At 41.3% G+C, this 24,023-nt stretch overlaps 3 protein-coding genes across 4 annotated transcripts in view; all 3 read right to left on the bottom strand.

The window, feature by feature from the left end:
• Positions 1-18,232, bottom strand: part of LOC145486727 (uncharacterized) — a 58,498-nt gene extending 40,266 nt beyond the window's left edge. Inside the window, exon 1 of the mRNA XM_081465442.1 lies at positions 17,914-18,232. The gene's annotated coding sequence lies outside the window, so the exon portion shown is untranslated. The remainder of the gene's footprint in view (positions 1-17,913) is intronic.
• LOC145486931 (aspartyl aminopeptidase-like) overlaps positions 1-24,023 on the bottom strand; it is a 104,240-nt gene that overhangs the window by 64,289 nt on the left and 15,928 nt on the right. The gene's annotated exons all lie outside the window — the stretch shown is intronic.
• Positions 694-21,819, bottom strand: LOC145486651 (uncharacterized). Of its 2 annotated transcripts, none has more exons than XM_081465354.1 (2): positions 21,586-21,819; positions 694-5,383 (listed from the first exon to the last, which is right to left on the bottom strand). In XM_081465354.1, exon 2 carries the CDS (start codon positions 5,346-5,348, stop codon positions 777-779), a length of 4,572 nt encoding a protein of 1,523 aa, XP_081321480.1. In that variant the 5' UTR covers positions 5,349-5,383; positions 21,586-21,819; the 3' UTR covers positions 694-776. The 2 variants fall into 2 exon arrangements, with proteins under 2 accessions (XP_081321480.1, XP_081321479.1); XM_081465353.1 differs by lacking the exon at positions 21,586-21,819 and adding an exon at positions 6,685-6,760 and having other exon boundaries at positions 694-5,954.

Raw genomic sequence — 24,023 nt, 5'->3', positions numbered from 1 at the left:
AAATCTATTTTCCCTTGCATGGAAGATGACTTCATTTGCAATTTCGTGCTAGCGATAAAAAAAATGAAACTCATGCGCATGCGTTTACCTACAACGTGTGAATGTTATGATTTATCAGCAACGTTTTAAAAGAGAATGTCATAACAAACAGTTTAAGGGGGAGTTATTCCTGAATTATTCGATATATACTTTGTGACTAGCTGTCACATAAGGCCTCTATTTTGAAATTAAAATGAAGTTAACGAAAAATTAAGTAAGAAAAAAAGGCAAAAAAAAAAAAAAACTCCCGTTGGTTATGCGAAAAGACAACGAGAGTATAGCGCTGAAATGTGTTCAAATGTGTATTCAAGTGCAACTCCCCTAAAACGCGCATCATAACCATTGCAAATAAACAATTTACAAACTTTAATAATTGTCGCATTTATCTGAGTCCTTTATAGAAAAGTCAACACAGTCATCCCCGCCTCACATTCCCTAGCTAGATACGGGCACAACTTGTAACCTTAAACCTAACAAGAACCAGTGTATCAGTTCAAAGTGCTGTGTAACATACATAACAAGTATGATGAACATGGTTTTTTCGGGACATACTCTCCATCATCTGTTGAAGCTGGGTTAACTTACGGTGAACAGCTAATACATCGCAATGTTCAGGGCCGACCTTTTTCACACGCATGGCAAGTGCACGTTCATGATACTCTTTTGCCTTCTCCAGGTCACCCAGGGTGTGGTGTACTAAGGCCAGGTTATTGTAGGACGTTGCGACATCAAGATTATCAGGACCGAGCTTTTCCTAGACGAATGGTAACTGCACGTTCCTGGTACTCTTTTGCCTTCTCCAGGTCACCCAGGGTGCGGTGTACTAAACCCAGGTTACTGTAGTACGTTGCAACATCAAGATTATCAGGACCGAGCTTTTCCAGACTAATAGCAACTGCACGTTCATAATACTCTTTTGCCTGCTCAAGACCACCCAGGGTGTGGTGTACTAAAGCCAGGTTATTGTAGGACCTTGCAACATCAAGATGATCAGGACCGAGCTTTTCCAGACGAATGGTAAGTGCACGTTCATGATACTCTTTTGCCTTCTCCAGGTCACCCAGGGTGCGAAGTACTAAACCCAGGTTACTGTAGTACGTTGCGACATCAAGATTATCAGGACCGAGCTTTTTCTGACTTGTGGTAAGTGCACGTTCGTAATACTCTTTTGCCTTCTCCAGGCCACCTAGGGTGTGGTGTACTAAAGCCACGTTATTGTAGGACGTTGCAACATCAAGATTATCAGGACCGAGCTTTTCCAGACGAATGGTAAGTGCACGTTCATGATACTCTTTTGCCTTCTCCAGGTCACCCAGGGTGCGAAGTACTAAACCCAGGTTACTGTAGTACGTTGCGACATCAAGATTATCAGGACCAAGCTTTTTCTGACTTGTGGTAAGTGCACGTTCGTAATACTCTTTTGCCTTCTCCAGGCCACCTAGGGTGTGGTGTACTAAAGCCAGGTTATTGTAGGACGTTGCGACATCAAGATTATCAGGACCGAGCTTTTCCAGACGAATGGTAAGTGCACGTTCATGATACTCTTTTGCCTTCTCCAGGTCACCAAGGGTGCGGTGTACTTCCCCCAGGTTACTGTAGTACGTTGTCACATCAAGATTATCAGGACCGAGCTTTTTCTGACTTATGGTAAGTGCACGTTTGTAATACTTTTTTGCCTTCTCCAGGCCACCCAGGGTGTGGTGTACTAAAGCCAGGTTATTGTAGGACCTTGCAACATCAAGATTATCAGGACCGAGCTTTTCCAGACGAATGGTAAGTGCACGTTCATGATACTCTTTTGCCTTCTCCAGGTCACCCTGGGTGCGGTGTACTAAACCCAGGTTATTGTAGTACGTTGCCACATCAAGATTATCAGGACCAAGCTTTTTCTGACTTATGGTAAGTGCACGTTTGTAATACTCTTTTGCCCTCTCCAGGCCACCTAGGGTGTGGTGTACTGAAGCCAGGTTATTGTAGGACCCTGCAACATCAAGATGATCAGGACCGAGCTTTTCCAGACGAATGGTAAGTGCACGTTCATGATACTCTTTTGCCTTCTCCAGGTCACCCAGGGTGCGGTGTACTTCCCCCAGGTTATTGTGGTACGTTGCCACATCAAGATTATCAGGACCGAGCTTTTTCTGACTTATGGTAAGTGCACGTTTGTAATACTCTTTTGCCTGCTCCAAGCCACCCAGGGTGTAGTGTACTAAAGCCAGGTTATTGTAGGACCTTGCAACATCAAGATGATCGGGACCGAGCTTTTCCAGACGAATGGTAAGTGCACGTTCATGATACTCTTTTGCCTTCTCCAGGTCACCCAGGGTGCGGTGTACTTCCCCCAAGTTATTGTAGGACGTTGCCACATCAAGATTATCAGGCCCGAGCTTTTCCTGGCTTATGGTAAGTGCACGTTTGTAATACTCTTTTGCCCTCTCCAGGCCACCCAGGGTGTGGTGCACTAAAGCCAGGTTATTGTAGGATGTTGCGACATGAAGATGATCGGGACCGAGTTTTTCCAGACGAGTGGTAAGTGCACGTTCCTGGTACTCTTTTGCCTTCTCCAGGTCACCTAGGGTGTGGTGTACTAAACCCAGGTTACTGTAGGACCTTGCCACATCAAGATTATCAGGACCGAGCTTTTCCAGACTAATGACAATTGCTCGTTCATAATACTCTTTTGCCTTCTCCAGGTCACCCAGGGTGTGGTGTACTAAAGCCAGGTTATTGTAGGACGTTGCGATATCAAGATTATCAGGACCGAGCTTTTCCAGACGCATGGTAAGTGCACGTTCCTGGTACTCTTTTGCCTTCTCCAGGTCACCCAGGGTGCGATGTACTAAAGCCATGTCATTGTAGGTCGTTGCGACATGGAGATTATCAGGACAGAGCTTTTCCCGACGAATGGTAAGTGCACGTTCCTGGTGCTCTTTTGCCTTCTCCAGGTCACCCAGGTCGTAGTGCACAGCAGCCAGGTTATTACAACTCGTTCCGACATCAACATGATCAGGGCCTAGCTTTTCCAGACGAATGGTAAGTGCACGTACATAATACTCTTTTGCCCTCTCCAGGTCACAAAGGGTGTGGTGTACAGCAGCTAGGTTACTGTAACATTCTGCCACGTATTTGTCATGATCACATTCTTCAAGACGCTGAGCAAATTGTAGCGCTAGGTCAAAGTACTTCATTGCTGCGTCGAGTACATTATGAGTCAAACACATTTTCCCGAGTTTTGTAAATGAAGACAGATCATTCTGAACATTTCTTACACTGCTTTTGGGGTTTTGAGAAATATCTCGTTCACGAAAGAAATGTTCATTCTTGGAAATCAAGGTCCTTAAATGAGGGACAAGGTGCTTGCTGTATTTACGAGAATCGCGGTCGAACCACCCTATTGATAGGTCGTCTTCTACGAACTGGATGAATGATTTAACGGTGACATCTACAGTTTGAAGTTGTTGAGTCTTTGGGAAACCTCTAATCAAAGAATCTATGACATCAATCACTATCTGATGTACTCGAATGCAGGCCCTACCCTCCTCTTCCACCCCAAATAATAGTAGTGAGCACCTTTGAATTGTCATAGCAACCATTTCTTTATCTTTAATTTCGTCATCAACGTTGAGAATGTATCTGATCACGATGTCTAGACTTAATGGTGTTGTTGCACACACCGAGAGGAGACTGAACGTGTGATGTATCACTTTGTCGGACGTCATTGCCTTTTCAACAGCCAGTCTTGTTGCTTTACTCATGGAGTTTGGATAGCTTGGATTAGTCGTAGCAAGGATTGTCTCAGTAGTACCTCGCTGACCCTTGCTAAGCTTCTCCAGGTAGTCGTTCCAGCCAAAATAAGACGTTGCCTTGTTCTGCCGAACCTGTCTGACATAGGTGGCGGCGCTTGCCAAGGCAAGAGGCTGGTAGTCCAGTACTTGCGCAACTTCTTTTCCTTTCTCGCTGTCATCTATACCAGAAAGCTGTGCTAATAAACGACTGGCGTCGCGAGGCTTCATACCTTTGCTAACTGAGATGTGTTCGATGAAAGAATTCGTTAAAGGGATAGACGCAGTGTCCTGTGTTGTGATTAACAATTGGCCCCTTAACCACTGCTCATTTCCAGACTCCGGTAAATGAGCATGCACGCGTGATATGCTAGTGACGTTGTCGACCACCAGTAGCCAGGACGTGTAAAGGTCGATTTTTGTGCCAATTAACGTCTTCAGATTAGTGATCTTCTCTTCTGTCGTACGATCCTTGGAGTTAAGGGAGTTTGTAACTGCATATTCTGGGCACTTGAGTCGTCGAGCGAAAGAGACGTACGATTCCAGAAGGGTATCTAGGCTTTCAGCATTCAGTGTCATCACAAATGAAGTAGCACACGGAATTTCTTTACCTTCGTCAAAGAATCGCTTAGCTACCAGGCCGGCGAGTTGAGATTTTCCACTTCCAGGATTCCCGGAGATGTACAGAAGACTTAATTTGTTTTCATTAGTGCTTTTGAGCTGTTTGAGCTGTTGCATAATTTCAGCCACTTCAAAATCGCGACTTGCAACGTCGTGGGAAGGTGTAGGAGGGAGAATACAAAAGGACGAAATTTCTTTGTGTAACTGATCTTCAAGGACCTGCCGTTCTTCTTCTTTTTCTTGAAGTTCCTTTGCTTTCTCTTGAAGTTCGTTTCCTTTTTCTTGCAGTGCGTTACCTTTTTCTTGCAGTTCCTTTCCTTTTTCTTGAAGGTTCTTTTCCTTTTCTTGAAGTTCCTGTCTTAGGTCATCAACCTTTCTCGAGACCCTTCTTAGCTCCTCTATTGGAAAACTTCTCTGATTTCTGATGTCTTGAATTTGCAAGATAGAGAGACCAAGCCCTTGAAATGCAGCATGAACTTTACCAATGGCAATCTGAAAGTCTGAATCCGAGAGGTAACCTTTCGGCATGTGAGCAAACTCTTCATTCCTAAACTGCCTAAGATCATCTACATTTGATTTGATTATTGGATTGAGACCACGGCCGACACAGTCAGAGAAAAGAATGGCGTAAAAAAGCATGGTACAATCCCATTCTGCTCTGTCTCCGTTAATCATGGTAGCTAGGAGTTTGGCATTTCTCCTCTGGTTTCTCGGAGACTCCCCATTTTTGAAGTCCATTCCATTCTTAGGCTCATCGTTCCATTCACCAAACGTCATCTTGTAGCGATAATCCCATTCTTGCTTGAAGATTGATCGGAGACCCTCAGTTATTATGTCAGTGACAACGTAACAAATTCTGTAGTAGTTCAATTGCTCTTCTGTGAATTCTATTGCAACAGCGGCCATTTTCAGCTTGTGTCACCTTCTGTTTGTCTTCAGCCCTTTGTTGGAAAAGAAACTGTATTATTCGCCAATTAGAACCTTTCTGTGATCGATTGCTAGCTGGAGATTTCAATTACTCTATTTTTTCTACTTTTCCAATTTTCCTTCTCTTTGTTAATTGAAAGACAGTAGTTGGTTCAATAGGCCGATAAATTCTGACATGGAGCCGGGAATAGGAAACTAAAACTAGAGATTTGGAAAAATAGAATAACGATCTCTGGTTAATTATTGTTTAAAACGAGCTTTCGACTACCAGTCTGTAGTCTTTAACGAGTAGTAGATAGAAAGCGCGAACGTAAAATATATACTAAGAAAAGTGTGAAAAAACAAAATTATAATAAAAACAATAGAAATGCTTGTGTGCGAGTACAAAATGCTAATGTGAGGTTCAAAATAAAATTGAATATTGTCTTGGTAATTGTTTCGCATTATTGTCAGCATGGTTCGTAATTGCTGTGTGCCAGGATTCCAAAGTTTTTCTAACACGGAAATTTCCCTTGTCAATCACTCGTGCATTGTCAAAGTCGATGGAATGGTCGTTCAACCAAGCATGTGAAGCAATGTTGGAACCTAAGGAGTTTCGGAGTCTCTCCGCCGCTGCCTAGAACAACAAGGCATTCGCACCGTCTTTAAGTCCGACACGACACTTCGGTCACACTTAGTGTGACTAAAGGACACCGTCAACCCGGCTAAACAAGATAGTGTTGTCTACAGGATTCCCTGTGAGTGCGGCAAAGTCTACATCGGGGAAACAGGGAGATCTATGCAGGAGAGGATCAAAGAACACGACAGGGATATATGACTCGCCCGTACCCAGACCTCCGCCGTTTCTGAACACACCCACGAGACCGGCCACTATCCTATCTGGAATGAGGTCAAGTTTATTGATCGAGATCCTCACTGGTACACACGTAGGGTCAAGGAAGCTGTTCACATAAGACTTCACCCTAACAACATCAACAGGGATAGTGGAATTGAAATTCCTGAAGCATGGATACCCACGATCAAGAAACACAACAACAGGAGAACGATACAACAGCGGACCACTGAGGGAACAGCTACTCGCCGGAACAATGGAACAATAGGAGGATCGAAATGCACCAATCACAGCCGACCTTTGTGATATAAATGATAACGTGCAATCAGTCGACCTCATCGCCTGAAGAAGACTAGCAGTAAGCAGTCAAAACGTCGCGATCTACGTCTCAAGTGACTACATCGTGAGACAAACGATAATACACTTTATTATTGCATCTACCACGATGAATAACAACAACCTTTTCCTCGACAATGTTGGAACCTTTTTTAAAGGTTTTTGTGTTTCTAATATGTTCTTTCTTCCTTGTTTGTAAGCATCTACCAGTCTCGCCGATATAACTCTACGGACAATCGGCGCATGGGATCTTGTACACGACATTTGTTTGTAGTTCCGCGGGTGGTCTTGATTTCGGAGAAACAAATTCTTGTTGTAATGTCTTAAGGGGTCTGCTTGTAGTTTGTATTCCATTGTTTCTTAGAAGTCGTGACAGAGGTTCAGTTAGGCCTTTGATGTAAGGTAAAACTGCGAAGCCAACGTGTAAGTCAGAAAGATCAGCCCATCCAAAGAACTTTCCTACCAATTCTTCTGGAGATGGTGTGATTGCCGGGGGTGGTTTCTTCTTCAAGATGTTAGATATGACCGATAGTGGGTAGCTGTTCGATTTCAGAGCATCAGTGACGTGGATTAATTCTTTCGCTTTTCCCTCGGGGGTACTTGGGAGATAAGAAGCACGATTCAGGAGAGTGGTGGCAGTACTCAGCTTGTGTTTCATTTCGTGGTGTGAATAAAAATCCAGATATCGGTCTGTGTGAGTAGATTTCCTGTAAACATCCATGGTTATGACGCCGTTGTTCCTGGATACCAGGGTGTCTAAGAAGGGTATCTGTCCATTATTCTCAGGTTCAATGGTAAAGGCTATCTTTGGGTCAATTGAGTTAAGAGTATCATGAAAGAATGCGACAGAATGTTTCTTTATTATAACAAAACTATCGTCGACGTAACGCTTCCAGATTTTTGGAGGTGTCGAGGAGGCAGTGATGGCTGTTTCCTCGATTATCTCCATGCAGAGATTTGCAACAACAGGGCTAACAGGGCTAACAGGGCTGCTCATTGCGCAACCATGAATCTGTTTGTAGATGGAGTTATTGTAAACGAAGTAATTGTTTGAGAGAGTAAAGTCCAGAAGAGAAACAATATCATCTGTAGTGAGGCTGGTTCTTAGATGTAGGGTTGTATCTTCATTGAGTTTTTTTCTGATGTATTCACAAGCTTTCTTAACTGGGATGGCAGTAAAGAGTGAGACGACATCAAAAGAAACCATGGCTTCGTCATCAGAAATTTCTAGATTGGCGACTTGGTCAACAAATTCACTTGAGTTGGAGACAGAGTAGCCGTTACAGTTCTGGATAGGTGCCAGGATGTTGGTGAGAAAGTTGGATGTGTTATAGAGAGCAGAACCAATACAGGAGACGATGGGCCAAAGAGGGTAACCTGGTTTGTGATGTTTCGCGCTTTCTATCTATTACTCGTTAAAGACTACAGACTGGTAGTCGAAAGCTCGTTTTAAACAATTTTTAACCAGAGATCGTTTTTCTATTTTTCCAAATGTCTTATCCTGGTTACCCATCTATTTTTAAAACTAAAGAATTAGAGGGGTATCGAATGGTCTTTGCGAGCATGTGCGAGCATGCGAGCAGTGCGTTTATTTTTGCGAGCACGAGCAGTGATCAAATTTGTCTTGCGAGTAGCGAGCACTTAAAAAGATACAGATGGCACGTAGCGAGAACCTCGTAAATTTTCCGCTAGCCGGAATTTCTCTTTCATTACAGGGAAACGTTGTTTTGCGCCGATCTGGCTGACACCTCCAAATCAGGGCAATATGCGCAAAAGTAAGCAACATGTTAAGATATAGCCTCTTCCAAACGTTAAGTTAGTTGGGGCGTAGCGCGAAAAATGGCGAGCGCCGTTTTTCGCGCTGTGCCCCAACTAACTGAACGCCTGGAAGAGGCTAGTTATGATCTTATCGCGGTTCAACTTTTCCCAGCAGCACAGCCAGTTATCCCTTGTTTGATATAGCTTCACGCGAGTCAGTAGGTGAACGCACAATCGATCAAGGGGATCTAAATCTTGCTAAAAACGTCCAGACTCCAACATCTGAGCATGCGAGCAATTACAAAATTTTGCGAAAACGAGCAAGAGAGCACTCATGTAATTTTTGCGAGCAATCCGAGCAAGGCCAGATTTTGCGAGCACTTTTGAATTGAATGGGACCATTCTATACCCCTAATTAGTTTGGTCTAGCCTCGACCTCAGTGTGATTTCTGTTGTTTTAGTCCCCTAAGTCTGTGTACCATGCAAGAGTAGCATGTCAGTCCTTGCGAGGCACAGCCATATAATAAATATTCCTTAACTCTTTCGCGCCCAGTGTTGTCGTCAGTCAACATTTGGTGGGGTAGGCAAAGAACTAATTGTAAGGTTTTCAATTTTTACGTCAGCAGATTGTTTTGATAAACAACTAACTCAGGGGAGACCGAACTTTCCATACGTGTGTCCATTTTGAACATCGACTAAGTGATGACAGGGCTACTGAAAAAACAAATATTCAAATATTGTTGCAAAATTGGTCGTAAAATAGGCCGTACCCACATAATTGATCAATGTCTCATTTGCAGGTCTTTTGAACGGTCAGTACCAAAACTTTTGCAACTGATAGAAAGCAAGTAAATAGTAGGAGATAGCGAAAAAAGAAAAAGAGAGAAAAAGGAGGCAGAAAAAAATCGCAAAGCATTAGCGAAAAAAGGGGGCGAGAAAAAATTTTCCGGCCTCGTGCTTTGCGCTCGGGCGCTCGTGTATCGCGTTAGCCCGGTAATCCGCCTGTTCTGCATGCTAGTACGGTTTTCCCGCCGTAGCTTTGCTTTCTACTACGGGAAAGTTCCTGGTTTTATATACAACGTTTGAGCTGGACAGGGTTCTTCGTTTTATGATAGAGAACATTCGAATTTCCAAGCGTTTGCGTTGTTACTTTAAAATGGCGGCCAGAGAAGGCTGTTTCGTAAGTCAAAAGATATGTCATCCCTTTCGTTTTTGGTAAATGAACTGATATTGCTCTAGAAAGAAGTATTGATTTCAAAGTATCGGAGCTAGTTTTCGACCACCACTGACTCAGACTTGAAAGTGCACGCGCTGCATTACGCAAATGAGCTACTTGTACGCGTCAGATTTGTTTTCGACCCTGTAAAAACTCACCTTTTCCATCAACTCAGAACAAAAAACTACATATAATTGCCCTGGTTCTTATTCGCTGCCAAATTCCCTGCCATCGCTGTGAAAATTCCGCAAGAGCATGTCACAACTCTCCCCATTTGATCACGCAACATGACAACATCCACGCGAGAACCCACGACAAGTGTATGGATCCGCGCGGATATATGTAGTCAGGGTAGCGCACTTTGTTCTAAAAATAAAAAAAATTGTCCCATAACATAGGCGCGCGCGGATCCCAAGACTTACGGGGTTCGTCCTTCAAAGCGGAAAAACGTACTGCGCAGCTTTCTACACATCCCGAACTCTACTTGCGGGCTCAAGTAATAATGCAGGCTGCAATGGTGGGACTGAACGGCGGACTGCTAATGAGGTACGCGAGGATGTCGTTCGGTTGATTTATTTACACTTAAGTTTAGGGTTAGGGCAAGCATGAATTTTTTTTCGGCATTTCACTTTTAAGATACAGGCTCTGCCTGAGGTTCTCTATACATTCAGTGGCGTGCTTATATGACCTTATATGGATGCGATATGTAAAGAGTGTTTGTGGAATAAATGTGTCTTCGCGCCGAAATTTCTTGTATACCGCGGGGAAATAAAGGGTTCGGAAACGTTCTTTAGGCTAATTTTGTCCGAAAAAAATTGATTCCTCACAAAAGCAATACACTATGTTTCCATTAGTGAGGTTAAAGCGTTGCTGCTGACCGGGAAAATTGGGAAAGCATGCAAAGCCCATAGCCTTTTTGTTTACGCGATTGAGGAAATTCCTGCCATTTCACAGGGAGCCCTCACATCCGTTTAGAATATGAATAAAAGATTAACCTACCTTTGTCGCCAGTGATTTGTGTTTTGTGGCGGCCATTTTGAATTTTTAATACGCGCGCGGTCTGCTAGTGTGAGGTCTGGAACCGAAATTACGGAAATCGCTCGGAGCCTGCTCGGAGGTTTAAGAAAATGACTTTATTATCATCGGGGAGCGATCGGCTACCCCCGAGAATTTGCGAATTTTCCTGCCCGTTCCAGACTTCCATAATTTCGGTTCCAGACTTCACACTAGCAGACCGCATATTATAAATTCAAAATGACCGCCACAAAACACAAAACACGCGCGATAAAGGTAGGTTTTAAATCTTTTATTCGTATTCTAAACGGATTTGAGGGCTCCCTGTGCCATTTTTTCAAACTTGGAGCCTGGCGTTCAGCCAAACCTGGCGCATGCTTATTACGTTTTTCCGCTCTAAATCTACGTCCCCGATTACGGCTCCTGCTCGGAACCAATCTCCTTATAACTCGGCGGTGACTCCAGTGGCGATTTTTTTTTTCTCGAATTTTGAAAATTCACAGAAAATCGAAGAAAAATCGTACGACTATAATTTTTTCATCAGTGCGTTTGGAAGAAAATAGACATTTTTTAAGGATTAAGGGCACTTCCACAGCTTGGGAGAAATGGGAAAACAGCGGGTCTTCTTCTTATGTCCTGGCTTCAATTTTTTCGCTCCAAGGACTTTTCTCTTCTTTTTTAGAACGTTACACGACCTCATTAAGGAATTATAAATTGAATGGTAGAGCGAATTGATTCGAGAACCGAAACTGCGAAATCGAGTGTAAACAAAAAGTGCTAATGAGACCCTTGTAATAAGAGCTCCCAGATATATGAAGCCGCTTCGCGCAAAATGTCGATTATGACACCTAACTGTGTTATTAACTTTTATTTAAAAAAAACACCCTTTTTTCCAAACATAATTCGTGCGCGTTTTAAAATTTTACTTGCAGTTTGGAAAATATTTGATTTTATAGCAACCTTTCTTTACGCTTAAAAAGAAACTATTCGACAAAAGTAGCCCTCACAAGGTATTGTGTAACTATCAGTCTTTATGTGCGTGTCTTGACGGTTAAGGTTACTCCAAACCTTCGCGGGCGTCCTCAAGAAAAAAATTCATACGCGCGCTAATTTGAAATTTCAAGGAAACCCCTCAAAATATATATATCAATAGAAAGTTCCCAAGGCGGAAGAAGTCGTTAAAGTGCCATTGAAACGAAATTTTCGTTCTCCCTTTTATTAGCCCAATTTGTAGTTTCAAACGTGCTTAAAATAATGGTGAACTTTATTTCTGTCAAATCCTAACGGAAAGTGCTTTTTTTAGCTGTTGAAATCGACTTTTTAGAGCATAACTGTGTCTGGGCTCTGGAACCGAGTTTAAGGACCTTGTGACGTCACTGGTTGTATTCACGCAAGAAGCGCTCTAGATTCTCTCTTGTTTTCACTTGATTTATTCAAGTTTATTCTTCATATTGTCGATACCTGCTAGTTTTCTACCTTGTAATTTCTGTCCAGTCTTGACAGGAAATACATAACATGAACGTTGGAGGGCGCCAAAGAGTGTAGATTCACCAAAATGAATGCTACAGATTAGAACAGTGCTCGATTGGAGATTTCGAAGACGAGTGTGGCAACTTTTATATCACGTCCTAAAGCCTAAACACGATAATTCGTCGTCTGTTTTCAGCCTGGTTCTGAGATTTTGATTCTCACGTTCATCTAAGGTCTATTACACAAGGTTCGAATATATCCTCGGCAACTTTACTGCAGTAAAAGCCGTAAGCGCATCAGCCATCCGCACAATCACGAAGTTATTAACGGTCCACAAGCTTTGAGTGGAGTACTTCTTTGCACACAGAGGGCATCTTTTTATGATACCAATAAGTGAGAGTTCTTGTGGTAGACAAAATGTATCTTTGAAAATTGTGATCCGCAGCAGGGTTTGCTTTATCGCCACACACGTATCAGTGTAAACAAAGCGGGAATTTCGCTTCTCTTTTACACGTATCTCCCAATTGCAATATTTCACGGTCGATGGATTACTTTGAGTTCTTTAGCACGTACTTATGTCTATGATCTTCATTTAATGGTATCCAAGTTCAAAGCAATTCGTTAAACGTCACTAGTTTACACTCCTTTCGAAGGTTTATTAAACAGAATTTGAACTAATTTGCATATATCACCTTTCGCCGCCGACATTGTCACGCTTTCTCTTGTTTCCTGAAAACATACCTGTAGGGTCATGGCAGTTTAGTTTACCTTTATAGTTTAAATTCGCTCCCTCATGTGAAAGAAGAGTGTTTCTTAAATTGTTGCTGTTGTGATAACTTGTAGGATGTAGCAGATACAACTGGACTAAAGGTCACTGTAGCACAATCTCGTCCGCAGTGAAACTCACAAAGCGTCCGGTTTCCTCGAAGCGACTCGAAACTCGAAGCGTTGTTGCTGCGATTCGTGCAGCAGCAGTCCGGATAATATTTTCAAAAGCCGCTTTCTCTTGTTTTCATGTCTTTTTTACTTTATGAGTGTAGATAGTGTTTAAATGAGTGGTGGCCATTTCACCAAGAGTCGCGATCGTTTTGCGATCTAAGAACTCCCACTCGTTTGCTTGCTTACATAAAATATCCTGCAAATATCCAATTAATAGACTGGAAAGCCCCAGGATCGACTCTCCACCTCTTCATGTCTAAGGCTACTGTTATTATCTGCTTTACAGCTCTGAGATGTCCTTAAGATGTTTTTTGGGGGGCTTCGAACAGTATTCCCTTCTCCCATAATCACTCTAAATTTTCAGCGCGGCATGAGAGTAATACAACCAGTGACGTCACTAGGTTGTTTTGGCCGCGCCAAGATGGCCGCCAATTTTGGGCTTAACCAGCCAACTTCGAACGGCTGAAAAAGCAGTTTTCGCTTACCGTATGCGAAAAAAAACCCTGCAGTGTTTCCAAGTAAGGTTGAAACTTTATTACTTAGCAAATATCTCACATACGAAAATTTCGTTTCAGTGGCACTTTAACGCCAGAATGACCGACTGACATTCCCGCGAATTAATCGGATATCAAATGTGATTGTTGATGCAAAGTAACTGTGCAGTCACAAAGCATCAATCTCTCAAAGTGTGTCAGCATTTTTTTGTATTTCTATTGGTTATTTTTTTAATAGATCTATCAAGTTCCATTATCGAACAATTTGCAAAACGTACTGCCAACGTTAGAGGCCGACACGAGAAAATTATTTAAAATAAAAGATTTCGCCGACATTGTTTAGTTCCTTATTAATTGGGAAATGTTCTGGCCAAATTTGACGGAAAATCATCAATTCTACATTCCCTAAGAGATTTTCTCGCAAAATGGGTGCGAGTTTTCGCCTTCTAAATGTAAACATGTCACGCCTTCTCAGAGCGATATGTCAACTCAAAAAGCCGTCAGCCAATGAAATAACAGAACCCCTAGCCTTCACAGTATGCAAATAGGGGTCTTAATTAGGGTATGGGTTTTGTACTCTCGTCTTTTGGTACCGTAAATCCTCGAATTAGCGGCCCCCCTTTTCCCCCTTGAATAGCCCCCCCCCTTCGAATAAGCGCCCCTCCTATCGGCCGAAGTTTAAAATAAGCGCCTCCCCTCGAATAAGCGCTCCCCTCCCCCCCTCATTTTGTGGACGAATAATGAGACAACAAAAGATTGTATAGTTTTCGTCATGTAGTATTAGATTTGTACATTGTCTTAGTTTGCGAACACGTTAAGTGAACACGTTGAAGACGTTAAGTACTAAAGGTGCCGCAATTAAAACCTTTGGATCAGCTTTTATGTCAATAAACAGCTTATGTTATTGTTTACGCGCAGATGATGTATTAAAAAAATGATCATGTCAGGCCACGATTTGGCAAAAATGAAATAAGCGCCCCCTCCCCCCTCGACTAAGCGCCCCCCTCGAATAAGCACCCCCCCATCTTCTCCTAAATTTGAAATAAGCGCCCCGGGCGCTAATTCGAGGATTTAGGGTATGTTTTTTAGAAGAAGTTACTCTTTCATCATTATCGATGAGACCATAAACAAAAGCCCTTCAAAAATTATGTTTAGGGCAACTGTGTCAGCCGCAACGGTCACAGATAGGGTACCAACAACAACAACAATTTATTGGTGTTACCTAAATGCAGAATCGCTAAATAAAAATTCAAAAACGAAACAAATTACAACAGCAACAAGAAAGAAAAATAAACATAGTTAGTTACAAGAGTCTTCATTTTAAGTTCTAGGGTTACAAAGTTCTCTTATTTGTAGTGCTTCATATGTAAAGTAACCTAGTGTCAGCATTGTTAAATACAAATTTTGGGTCTGGTCATAAATAGGGTGGGGAAAATCTCAGATTTTGGTCATAAATAGGGTAAGGGTTTTGGGAAGCGGGCCGCAGACTCCCACCACATTTTTCTGGGAGTACCCCCCTCTCCCGGGGTTTTTTACACGTTACGAGTTATCAGGTTCGAAAGCCTAACATGCCTTTTGGGGATTATGACACCTTGGCGGTTTATTTTAAAATCTCTCCTTCTTAATAACTCGCGCGCGTTTTAATATTTTATTTTCATTTTTGGGAAATATTACCTTAAATATTTGACTTTAATTTGGTTGCAAAAAATAAAAAAAATAAATTCGGTACAAGTAGCCCAGCGAAGGTTTGCAGTAACATTAACCAAGGTCTGAAACCTTGCTGGTGAGTACTTTATCCTACTAGGATTTAAATTCTCGAACAGGTTTCTCGCGGCAGCTGTTGGCTAAATACGTTACTTACAAGACCTCACGCGATACACAAGACGGTTTCAGGCCACAGCTAAATAAATGTCGCAAAGTCGAGAAATAATTCTAGATTTAAATATTGTATACGTTTTTTGCAAGTTTTGCCCGACCTAAGTCCCACAAACAATGCTTGCGTGTTCGCGTGATGTCATGAAGTGAAAAAATAGGTCACGCGAATCACCCGCATAACGCGTCAAGTGAAAAAAGTCAGAGCCAAAGAATTCTTCAGAGAAGTGAATTGTAGCCATAAAATTTGCGGTCAAAATATTCCTCAATAACATGCTGGTCGACTGCGTAAAGGAACAGGTTTTTATACTATTGAATGTAGAGTAAACTTTAATTTTAAGAAATACCACTTGAAAAACATAGAGTGTAATTTTACCCGTCACTGGCATTGTGAAACCCTATATATACTAAACAGACCGGAAGTTGTGAATGAGAAAGAGAGCAATCCGTTCCAGACAGTAATCTTTGTTTATGAAACAAGGGCTAGAATACAACAAAATGTAAAGAGCTTTGTGTGTCCTAGATAAATTGTAATTGAGCCTGAAATACGACAATTCTCTGTTGATCGGCTATGAGATGCAAGACTGACTTTCAGTATGACCAAGAGAAAATGAGGGTCCCCTAATTTTCTCTTGGTATGACTGATTTGATGAAAAATGATGTTAACCGGTGTTAATCACAATAGATTCTAGACTGAAAAATGAGAGAAAATTTCCTAGACTTTCTTATTCTGTATTCTGTATAAGTAATACCCGGGAAAAGTGATATAGAGCACGAAAAAAAAAATATCGCGACTTTTCAATAAACGCCGAAGAGATCCCTTTACTAGTCTTACGAAATTCGAGCCCATGGAAACAAATAAACTTGGGAGATTGCACTTAGCTATGGTGTTAACGGATAGTTTATCCCACGTAAATCTTGAACCTTGGACAATTTGATATATTATTTCTATGACCAGAAGGAACCGGTCACATCCAAGCTAAGTGCAAGTGTGAATCAGGCAACTAGGTAGTACGAGTCCAGTCTACTGGCGTTATAGCACAAAGACAACTGGCTCTGAAAGCGCAAGTGCAGTGATCTGCATAACTAATCAGGAAATTAAGGCCGCGGAAACTCTCAAACAGTTTCGGGTAACAATAGATTCCAGATTAAATTTTTTCTGGACATGTAAACTCAGCGTGCAAGATGACCAGTCATAGAATTGCTGTCCTCATGCGACATACTGTCACCTAGTGTGGCACTTTTGTAGAGTTAGTGACTCGCGCAAACTTGAACGACTACAAGAAAGAGGTTTTGAGGGTAGTGTAAAATGAAAAGCAAGCTAGTTATTCTCAACTGTTGAAAAGAACCAAGCTGCCAACCTTGATGAACAGACGTTTACAGGGCATTTGTATTCTTGTGTATAAAGTTAAACATGCTATGCCCAAGTCACGGTATTTGCAATATTTTTAATGAACAGGTACAATTTTTAGCAATCTGATTTTTCTACTCCTAGGTGTAATTCTGTAATAAACGGTAGGCACTCACTGCGATATTTAAGACCCAAATTATGGGGAAAACTGTCTACGGATGACAGATCAGCCAAAACACTGAGTTTAAAAGGCGCCTTCGTGGTCTTCGTGGCAAACTAAGTTAATAGAAGCCGGCTACTGAAGGGTTGTATCCTCTGCTCAACATGTTAGTAAAATTAATAGATTTTTACGTTAGATCAGCTATCAATGCATTACCTATAATGTTAAGACTGCATTTTGTATAGAGCGCGTTACGCGACCTTGCTGTTTCGTATAAGCGACCTCAAATGGCATCCGATGGTTTACATGTTGTGTGTTTGTAATTCATCAGTAAAAAAAAACTCGATTTCTCTGAAGATCTTTCGCAGCTACCCTGCGAGCAGATGTCGCTTCGATCTTATTCTATTGTACCTCATTAGGTATAGTATGCACGAAAAGTCATTGTTTTTTTGTTTTTTGTTTTTAAAAAGATTGCTATTATAACAAGTATCGCCAGAAGTCAATATGGTAACTCGTATAACTAGAATAACCCGTAAGCCACACATGTCAATCATCATCCACTAGTAAATCGACGGGTTTGCTCACAGAGCGCCTTCGACCTTGTTGGGGAATTATTCAGTCATATTTTCAGAAATTTCGTTGTTTCATTTGTCTATATATCTAAAATTTTTGTAGCCGTTTTTGTTTTCTGTAAATTAAAGAAGTCAAAATCGAGCTTGCGACAAGAGAACGCTTACAACAAAGGCTTCATTTTTTCCTCTGACTGCTTCGCGAATCAACCGATTCTCTTGTGTTAAAATCACAAAAACAGAAAAATGCTCTTCCGGAGACCACTGGATTTGATTTTCGATCAGTCTTGTTCCTCTTTCTCGACGTCAGTTTCGGTCGCAGCATGGACTGACGCCTTCGTCGATTTTCTTCACGATAACCTGCGATCGGGCGCTCTTTATATATGAAGTATAGATTGTTCGTGGGCACCTCTGGTTCAAAAACATGTTCGATAAAATATTTTGATTGTGTTCTGCATGCAAATTCCGTTTAATTTAGTTTATCTGACAAAACATGCAACAAAGAATAGAAATGTTAGCCATAGTATACTCACCGTTTCGAAAAATTCAGGAGCAATTCAGCAAAGTAGCAACACAATAAAGACCAGTCTTCAATCAATAAGGAAGTCAGGAACTCGAAAGTGAAAGCTAAACCTCTCCCAAACAGCTCGTGATAATCACACATGACGTCGTGCCTATTTTAAAATCATGATTTGTCTTGATGTGCGTTGACCCGTTCTTGGCATGCTACAATCGGTCAGAATAAAATAAGAAGTAAGACCCCCCTGATCCCCCCCCCCCCCCAAATCAAAGAACTGGAGCTAAACCCAAAACGCGCCATTTTTCCCATCATTGGAATGGGGGGGGGGGGGGGAGGGGTGGTCTGAATTTTTCATTTAAATTGTCCAAGATTGTAGCTGTTTGCTGAAGTCCTACATTCATTGTTATGCAGAGGATTTGCATGACTCGGAAAGCGTCACTCGATACACAGCTGAAACGGAAGAAACAAGACAGATCAAGGCCACAGACGAAGAAATGTCACAAAGTCCAGTAATTCTAGATTTTAAAATGGTGCACGTTTTTGCAAGTTATGTTATTTTACCAACCGGGTCCCATAATCCTAGGCCCGCGATTTAACTGAATTCTTGCGTGATTTAGTTTGCGTTTGCACCCGAATCACCCACGTGACGTCAAGTGAAGATGCCAGAGCCAAAGAACTATTTAGTGTTTTGTACAGTGTAAGAATAAAATTTCGGCCAAAACATTCTTTACATGCTTGCCAATTGTGTGAAGGATCAGCTTCTTGTTATTACTTCTACAGAATACATAATAAAAAAAAAGTTTATGGAATTTTTCAACTGATCTTTTAGCCTGGAATATGCATTGATCAACATCTATTTTCTCGTCAAACTATTAAGACCAAGTTCTTCTTGAATGTCATAAGAATTTATACGCGGCCGATCAGCAAAGGATTACAACATACGGGGTTAGGGGCACTTTCACCGCTTGGGAGAAGTGGGGAAAACAGCGGGGCAAGAGTACGGGTTTTGTCTTCTTCTTAGGTCCTGGCTTCAATTTTTTCGCACCAAGGACTTTTCTCTTCTTTTTCAGAACGTCACATGACCTCAATAAGGAATGATAGATAGGATGGTAGAGCGAATTGATTCGAGAACCGAAACTGCGAAATCGAGTGTAAACAAAAAGTGCTAATGAGACCCTTGTAATAAGAGCTCCGAGACATATGGAGGCGCTTCGCGCAAAATGTCGACGCGCAATGAGGATTATGACGCCTAACTGTTTTATTAACTTTTATTAGAGAACCTTTTTTCCAAATATAATTCGTGCGCGTTTTAAGATTTTACTTGCAGTTTTTGGAAAATAGTAGATTTTATAGCAACCTTTCTTTACGTTTAAAAAGAAACTTTTCGGCAAAAGTAGCCCTCTCAAGGTATTGTGTAAGTATTAGTCTTGATGTGTGTGCGTTGACCGTTAAGGTTATTCCAAACCTTCGCAGGTGTCCTCAAGAAAAAAAATTCATACGTGCGCTGATTTCAAGGAAACCCCACAAACTATATTTAAGAAATAGAAAACATGTACCGTGTTTCTATCGAGTTATAGAAACACAAATGGAAGTTTGAGAGAACGAGGAATGCTGTGGGAACACGAGCCGCAGGCGAGTGTTTCCACAGCTTTTCCGAGTTTTCCCAAACTTTCACGAGTGTTTCTATCATTCGATAGAAACACGGAAAACATGTTTTCTATTTCTTTTAGAAAACACCGCGACGAAAAAAAAGAAATCAACTTGTTAACTTTGATTTAGTCAAAATGTAAATTCTCTTTGCTCGCGCCATCATTACGTCAACAGCTCGTGCTAGTTCTGTGTTTCTATCGAGTTATAGAAACACGATTTTTAACCAATCAGCGCGCGTATTTTCTTAGGACTGTTTTCTAAATCATTTTACAATAACTGTCCAATTTCTCGCGCGCTGATTGGCTCATTTTCATCATCAATAAGAGTACAGAAGGATAAAATTTTAATTTATGCAAGCTTTCAAGTTCCACTTTCAGGTGTCAAACTGTCAACTTTTTAACCAATGAAATTTTATGGACTTTTTTACGCAGCCAATCAAAAAGCGAGAAAAGCTATTGACAATGTCCGCATCATTTTGAATAAAACCGCTTATCTTTGTTTACGGCAAGTTTACGGCGTCTTTTCCCCTCATTTATTCCAGGCATTTGACCATTTTGGGGCTTTGTTATTGTAAAATGTTAAATAGAAAGGTTATGAAATGTAGAATTCGATCAAATCTCGTTCTGTTTTGGCTATTGCTTTCCCATGGCGGAAGAAGTGGTTAACGTCAAAATGACTGACTGACATTTACAGCGCGAATTAATCGGATATCAAATGGGATCGTTGATGTAAAGTAACTGTGCAGTGTTAATCACAAAGCATCAATCCCTCAAAGTGTGCCATCATTTTTTTGTATTTCTATTGCTTTTCTTTTTGGAGATCTGTCAAGTTCAGGCACTATCGAATAATTTGCAAAACGTGCTGCGTTAATAAAAGGCAGCCACGAGAAAAGCATTTAAAATAAAAGAAATCGCCGAATGTGCTGGTAGTCAACAATAGGAAAAACCAAAGGAAAGCGATGTATAACAAAACAAAAAGAAACTGAGGAGCAAGGGCCGATGCGTGATTGTGACAGATATGAAATCTTTGGAGTAAGGTTTTGTGTCCAGTAAAATTGAAAGTATACAGGAGCTTTTCCCAAAGCTTAAGGCAATGCAGCTCATGTAGCGGAGGTCTGCCAGTTCTTGTAACTCATGTAGTATAGTATGGACGAAAAGTCATTCCTTTTTCTGTTTTTCCTTTTTCTTCTTTTTTTTTTTTTTTTTTTTTTTTAAAAGACTGCTGTTATAACAAGTATCGCCAGAGGTCAATATGGTAACTCTTATAACTCTGAGAATAACCCGTAAGCACACATGTCAATCATCATCCACTGGGAAATCGACGGGTTTGCGCACAGAGCCTTTGACCTTATTGGGGAATTATTATGTACAGAAATTTATTTGTCTATATATCTAAAATTTTTGTAGCCGTTTTTGTTTTCTGTAAATTAAAAAAGTCAAAATCGAGCTTGCGCCAAGAGAACGCTTACAGACTCTAAAGGCTTTATTTTTTCCTCTGACTGCTTCGCGAATCGATTTGTTTGTTAAAATCACATAAACAGAAAAATGCTCTTCAGTAGACCACTGGATTCGATTTGCGATCAGTCTCGTCCCTCTTTCTCGACACGGAGATTAGAGAACGGCGAATTATAGAAAGAAGTTCTCCATAAACCTACTATGCATATGACAAGTATGCATAGTAGGTATATGATATGTTTCTCGACGTCTCAGTTTTCGGTCGCAGCAAGGGCTGACGACCGTCGATTTTCTTCGCTATCCACAAGCGACTGTTTTTGGAAACAAAAACAGTTACCGATGGAATTTAATTGGAATCTTTTGTTCGCTATAAGTGAACTGTACCTTGAATTCAATATTCATGATAAGCTGCGATCGGGCGCTCTTTATATATGACGTATAGATTGTTCGTGGGCACCTCTGGTTCAAAAACATGTTAGATAAAATATTGTGATTGTGTTCTGCATGCAAATTCCGTTTAATTTAGTTTATCTGACAAAACATGCAACAAAGAATAGAAATGTTAACTATAGTATACTCACCGTTTCGAAAAATTCTGGAGGAATTCAGCAAAGTAGCAACACTGAATAACGGACCAGTTTGCAATCAATAAGGAAATCAGGAAACTCGAAAGTGAAAGCTACTGACCTCTCTTAAACAGCTCGTGATCATCACACATGACGTCGTGTCTATTTTAAAATCATTATTTGTCTTGATGTACCTTGACCCGTTCTTGGCATGCTACAATCTCGGTCAGAATAAAATAAGAAGTAAGACCACCCTACCCCCCCCCCCTCTCCAATCAATGATGAACTGACGTTATACCCAAAACGCACCATTTTTCTCATCATTGGAATGGGGGAGGGGTGGTCTTAATTTTTCATTTAAATTGCCCAAGATTGTAGCTGGTTGCCAAAGTACTACATTCAGTGTTATGCAGAGGTTTGCGTGACTTAGAAGGCGTCACTCGATACACAGTTGAAACGGCAAACAGATCAAGGCCACAGCCAAAGAACATAAAGTCTAGTAATTCTAGTTTTTAAAATAGTACACGTTTTTACAAGTTATGTTATTTTACTAACTGGGTCCCAACATCTTAGGCCTGCGATTTAACTGAATCCTTGCGTGATTTAGTTTGCGTAAGTTATGAAATGAAAACGTACGCCACGCGAATGACCGTGACGCAAAGTGAAGATGGCGTTTCAAAGCCTAGCCGCCAAAGAATTATTTAGTGTTTAGTACAGTGTATATAAAGTGGCCGCGGCTACCGTTTGCTCGTCTCGATGGGGTTTTCTATAGTCTATTTTTCTAGTACAGCTTCGGTTTGGAAAAGATGACGACGGATAAGAGTCCGAAATAGAAAGTGACGCCTAATTAAATATTCGAACGCAAGTTGATCGTGATTGCTTTGACGTGATAGGCCGTTTGCACGATCCGGTCACATTGTACAAAGTCACACATGCTGGTGAGCAAATTGCACAGTGGGACTTCCAAAACAACGCCACTCGTACCAGTCCACCTGGACCTGCCTTTGTTTTGGAAGTCCCACTGCGGAACTTGCTCACCAGCATGTGTGATTTTGTACCATGTGACCGGATCGTGCAAAGGGCCTATTCTATGTTCACTAAGAAACTAACCAGATGGTAAATTTTGTTTTCGAAATGCACTAACCCCTTTTAAGCGACCAACCCCTAAAGAGCGGCTTCCTCCATTTCCTCTAGGGTGGCCGCTCAATAGGGGTTCGACTGCAACATCGAATCGGCGAAATCGGATCAAGCACCATAAAAGATGTGAGAAAGAAATGAGCAAACCAAATTATTTTCAGGATTCGTCAGTTTCGCGCGCTAGCTGTATTGCTTGAATAAGTCCTCTTTCCTTCTTCCCTCGCCTTTCCCTTTCTCACAATGTCGTGAAACGTGAACAGCTTGATTCTCAGACAGTCCAAGGTCGCTCCCTTTTACTCGCGGAGAGGAGGGACTGCCGAGAGAGAGCGACCTCGAATCCCGGGTAGAACTTGTACTGCAAACAGCAACACAGAATGTATTCAGCACAGCTGGCTTCATATTTATTAACATTACATTCTATTGTTTCACAAGCTGTGTTATTCCGTGTTTTGGCTTAGTGCCTTGAGTACCACAAGATACGAAAACACCTCTCGGCTCAGCTTGCTGCTAGTTGTCCTAGTTGGGTTGTCACGCAATGCTGTTCTGTTTCAACGTAGTGGCTAACTTAATGCGTAACGTCCAAGTAAACTCTGTTCTCAAACTCATTAATAATTCATCAAGTTTAGCCAAAAGAAATCATGATCGTGACGGTGTTTGGATATCTGATCTTAATTTACATAGATTTTACGGTTTTATTTCTCCGTTTACTCCCTAGTTTTAGTTTCAATTGAGAAGATATATCAAACTTTCAAGACAGTGTTTGACCACATTCCCGAACACCTCGAAGTTCGTCAAAAATATCCCGCTGCGCGTCTTATTTTCAACTCTTTCCTCGGTGTTTCGAAATGTGGTCAAACATGGTCTTTTTCGTTTGTTCAAGGATAAATTACTAGACCATGAGAGAGGTAATTTGACACAAAAAAACCTGTCTCTTCTTACTGTTAAACTTTCTATCGATGAACAAAAACATAAACATAGAAAGAAAGAGAAAGAGAGATCAAGATTGCTGGGAGAGCTGCGACACCGTTTTAACGTCTTCAAAGTAACCGTGACTAAACTCAAGCAGTGACACTCGTTTGATTTTAGTCAGCTCCTGCAACGGACTCTAGCACTGATGAAAGTGTCTCGAAGTAATTCTGTGGAGAAAATAGAACAATTAAAAAAATGTAATTTGTTAATTCCCTCAAAAAAATTTCAAAAGAATCCAGTTCATTGGCTTGTCACGCAAAAATTCTCCCCAACACAGCATTACGTTGCGTGACAACTCAGAACAGCAGAAAAGAACAGTTCTTGACAGAATTCGAAGTGGTCAGCTT

Source organism: Orbicella franksi, chromosome 5, assembly GCF_964199315.1.
Source record: "Orbicella franksi chromosome 5, jaOrbFran1.1, whole genome shotgun sequence".
Lineage (NCBI taxonomy): Eukaryota > Metazoa > Cnidaria > Anthozoa > Scleractinia > Merulinidae > Orbicella > Orbicella franksi.
This window is presented reverse-complemented; position numbering and strand designations above follow the sequence as displayed.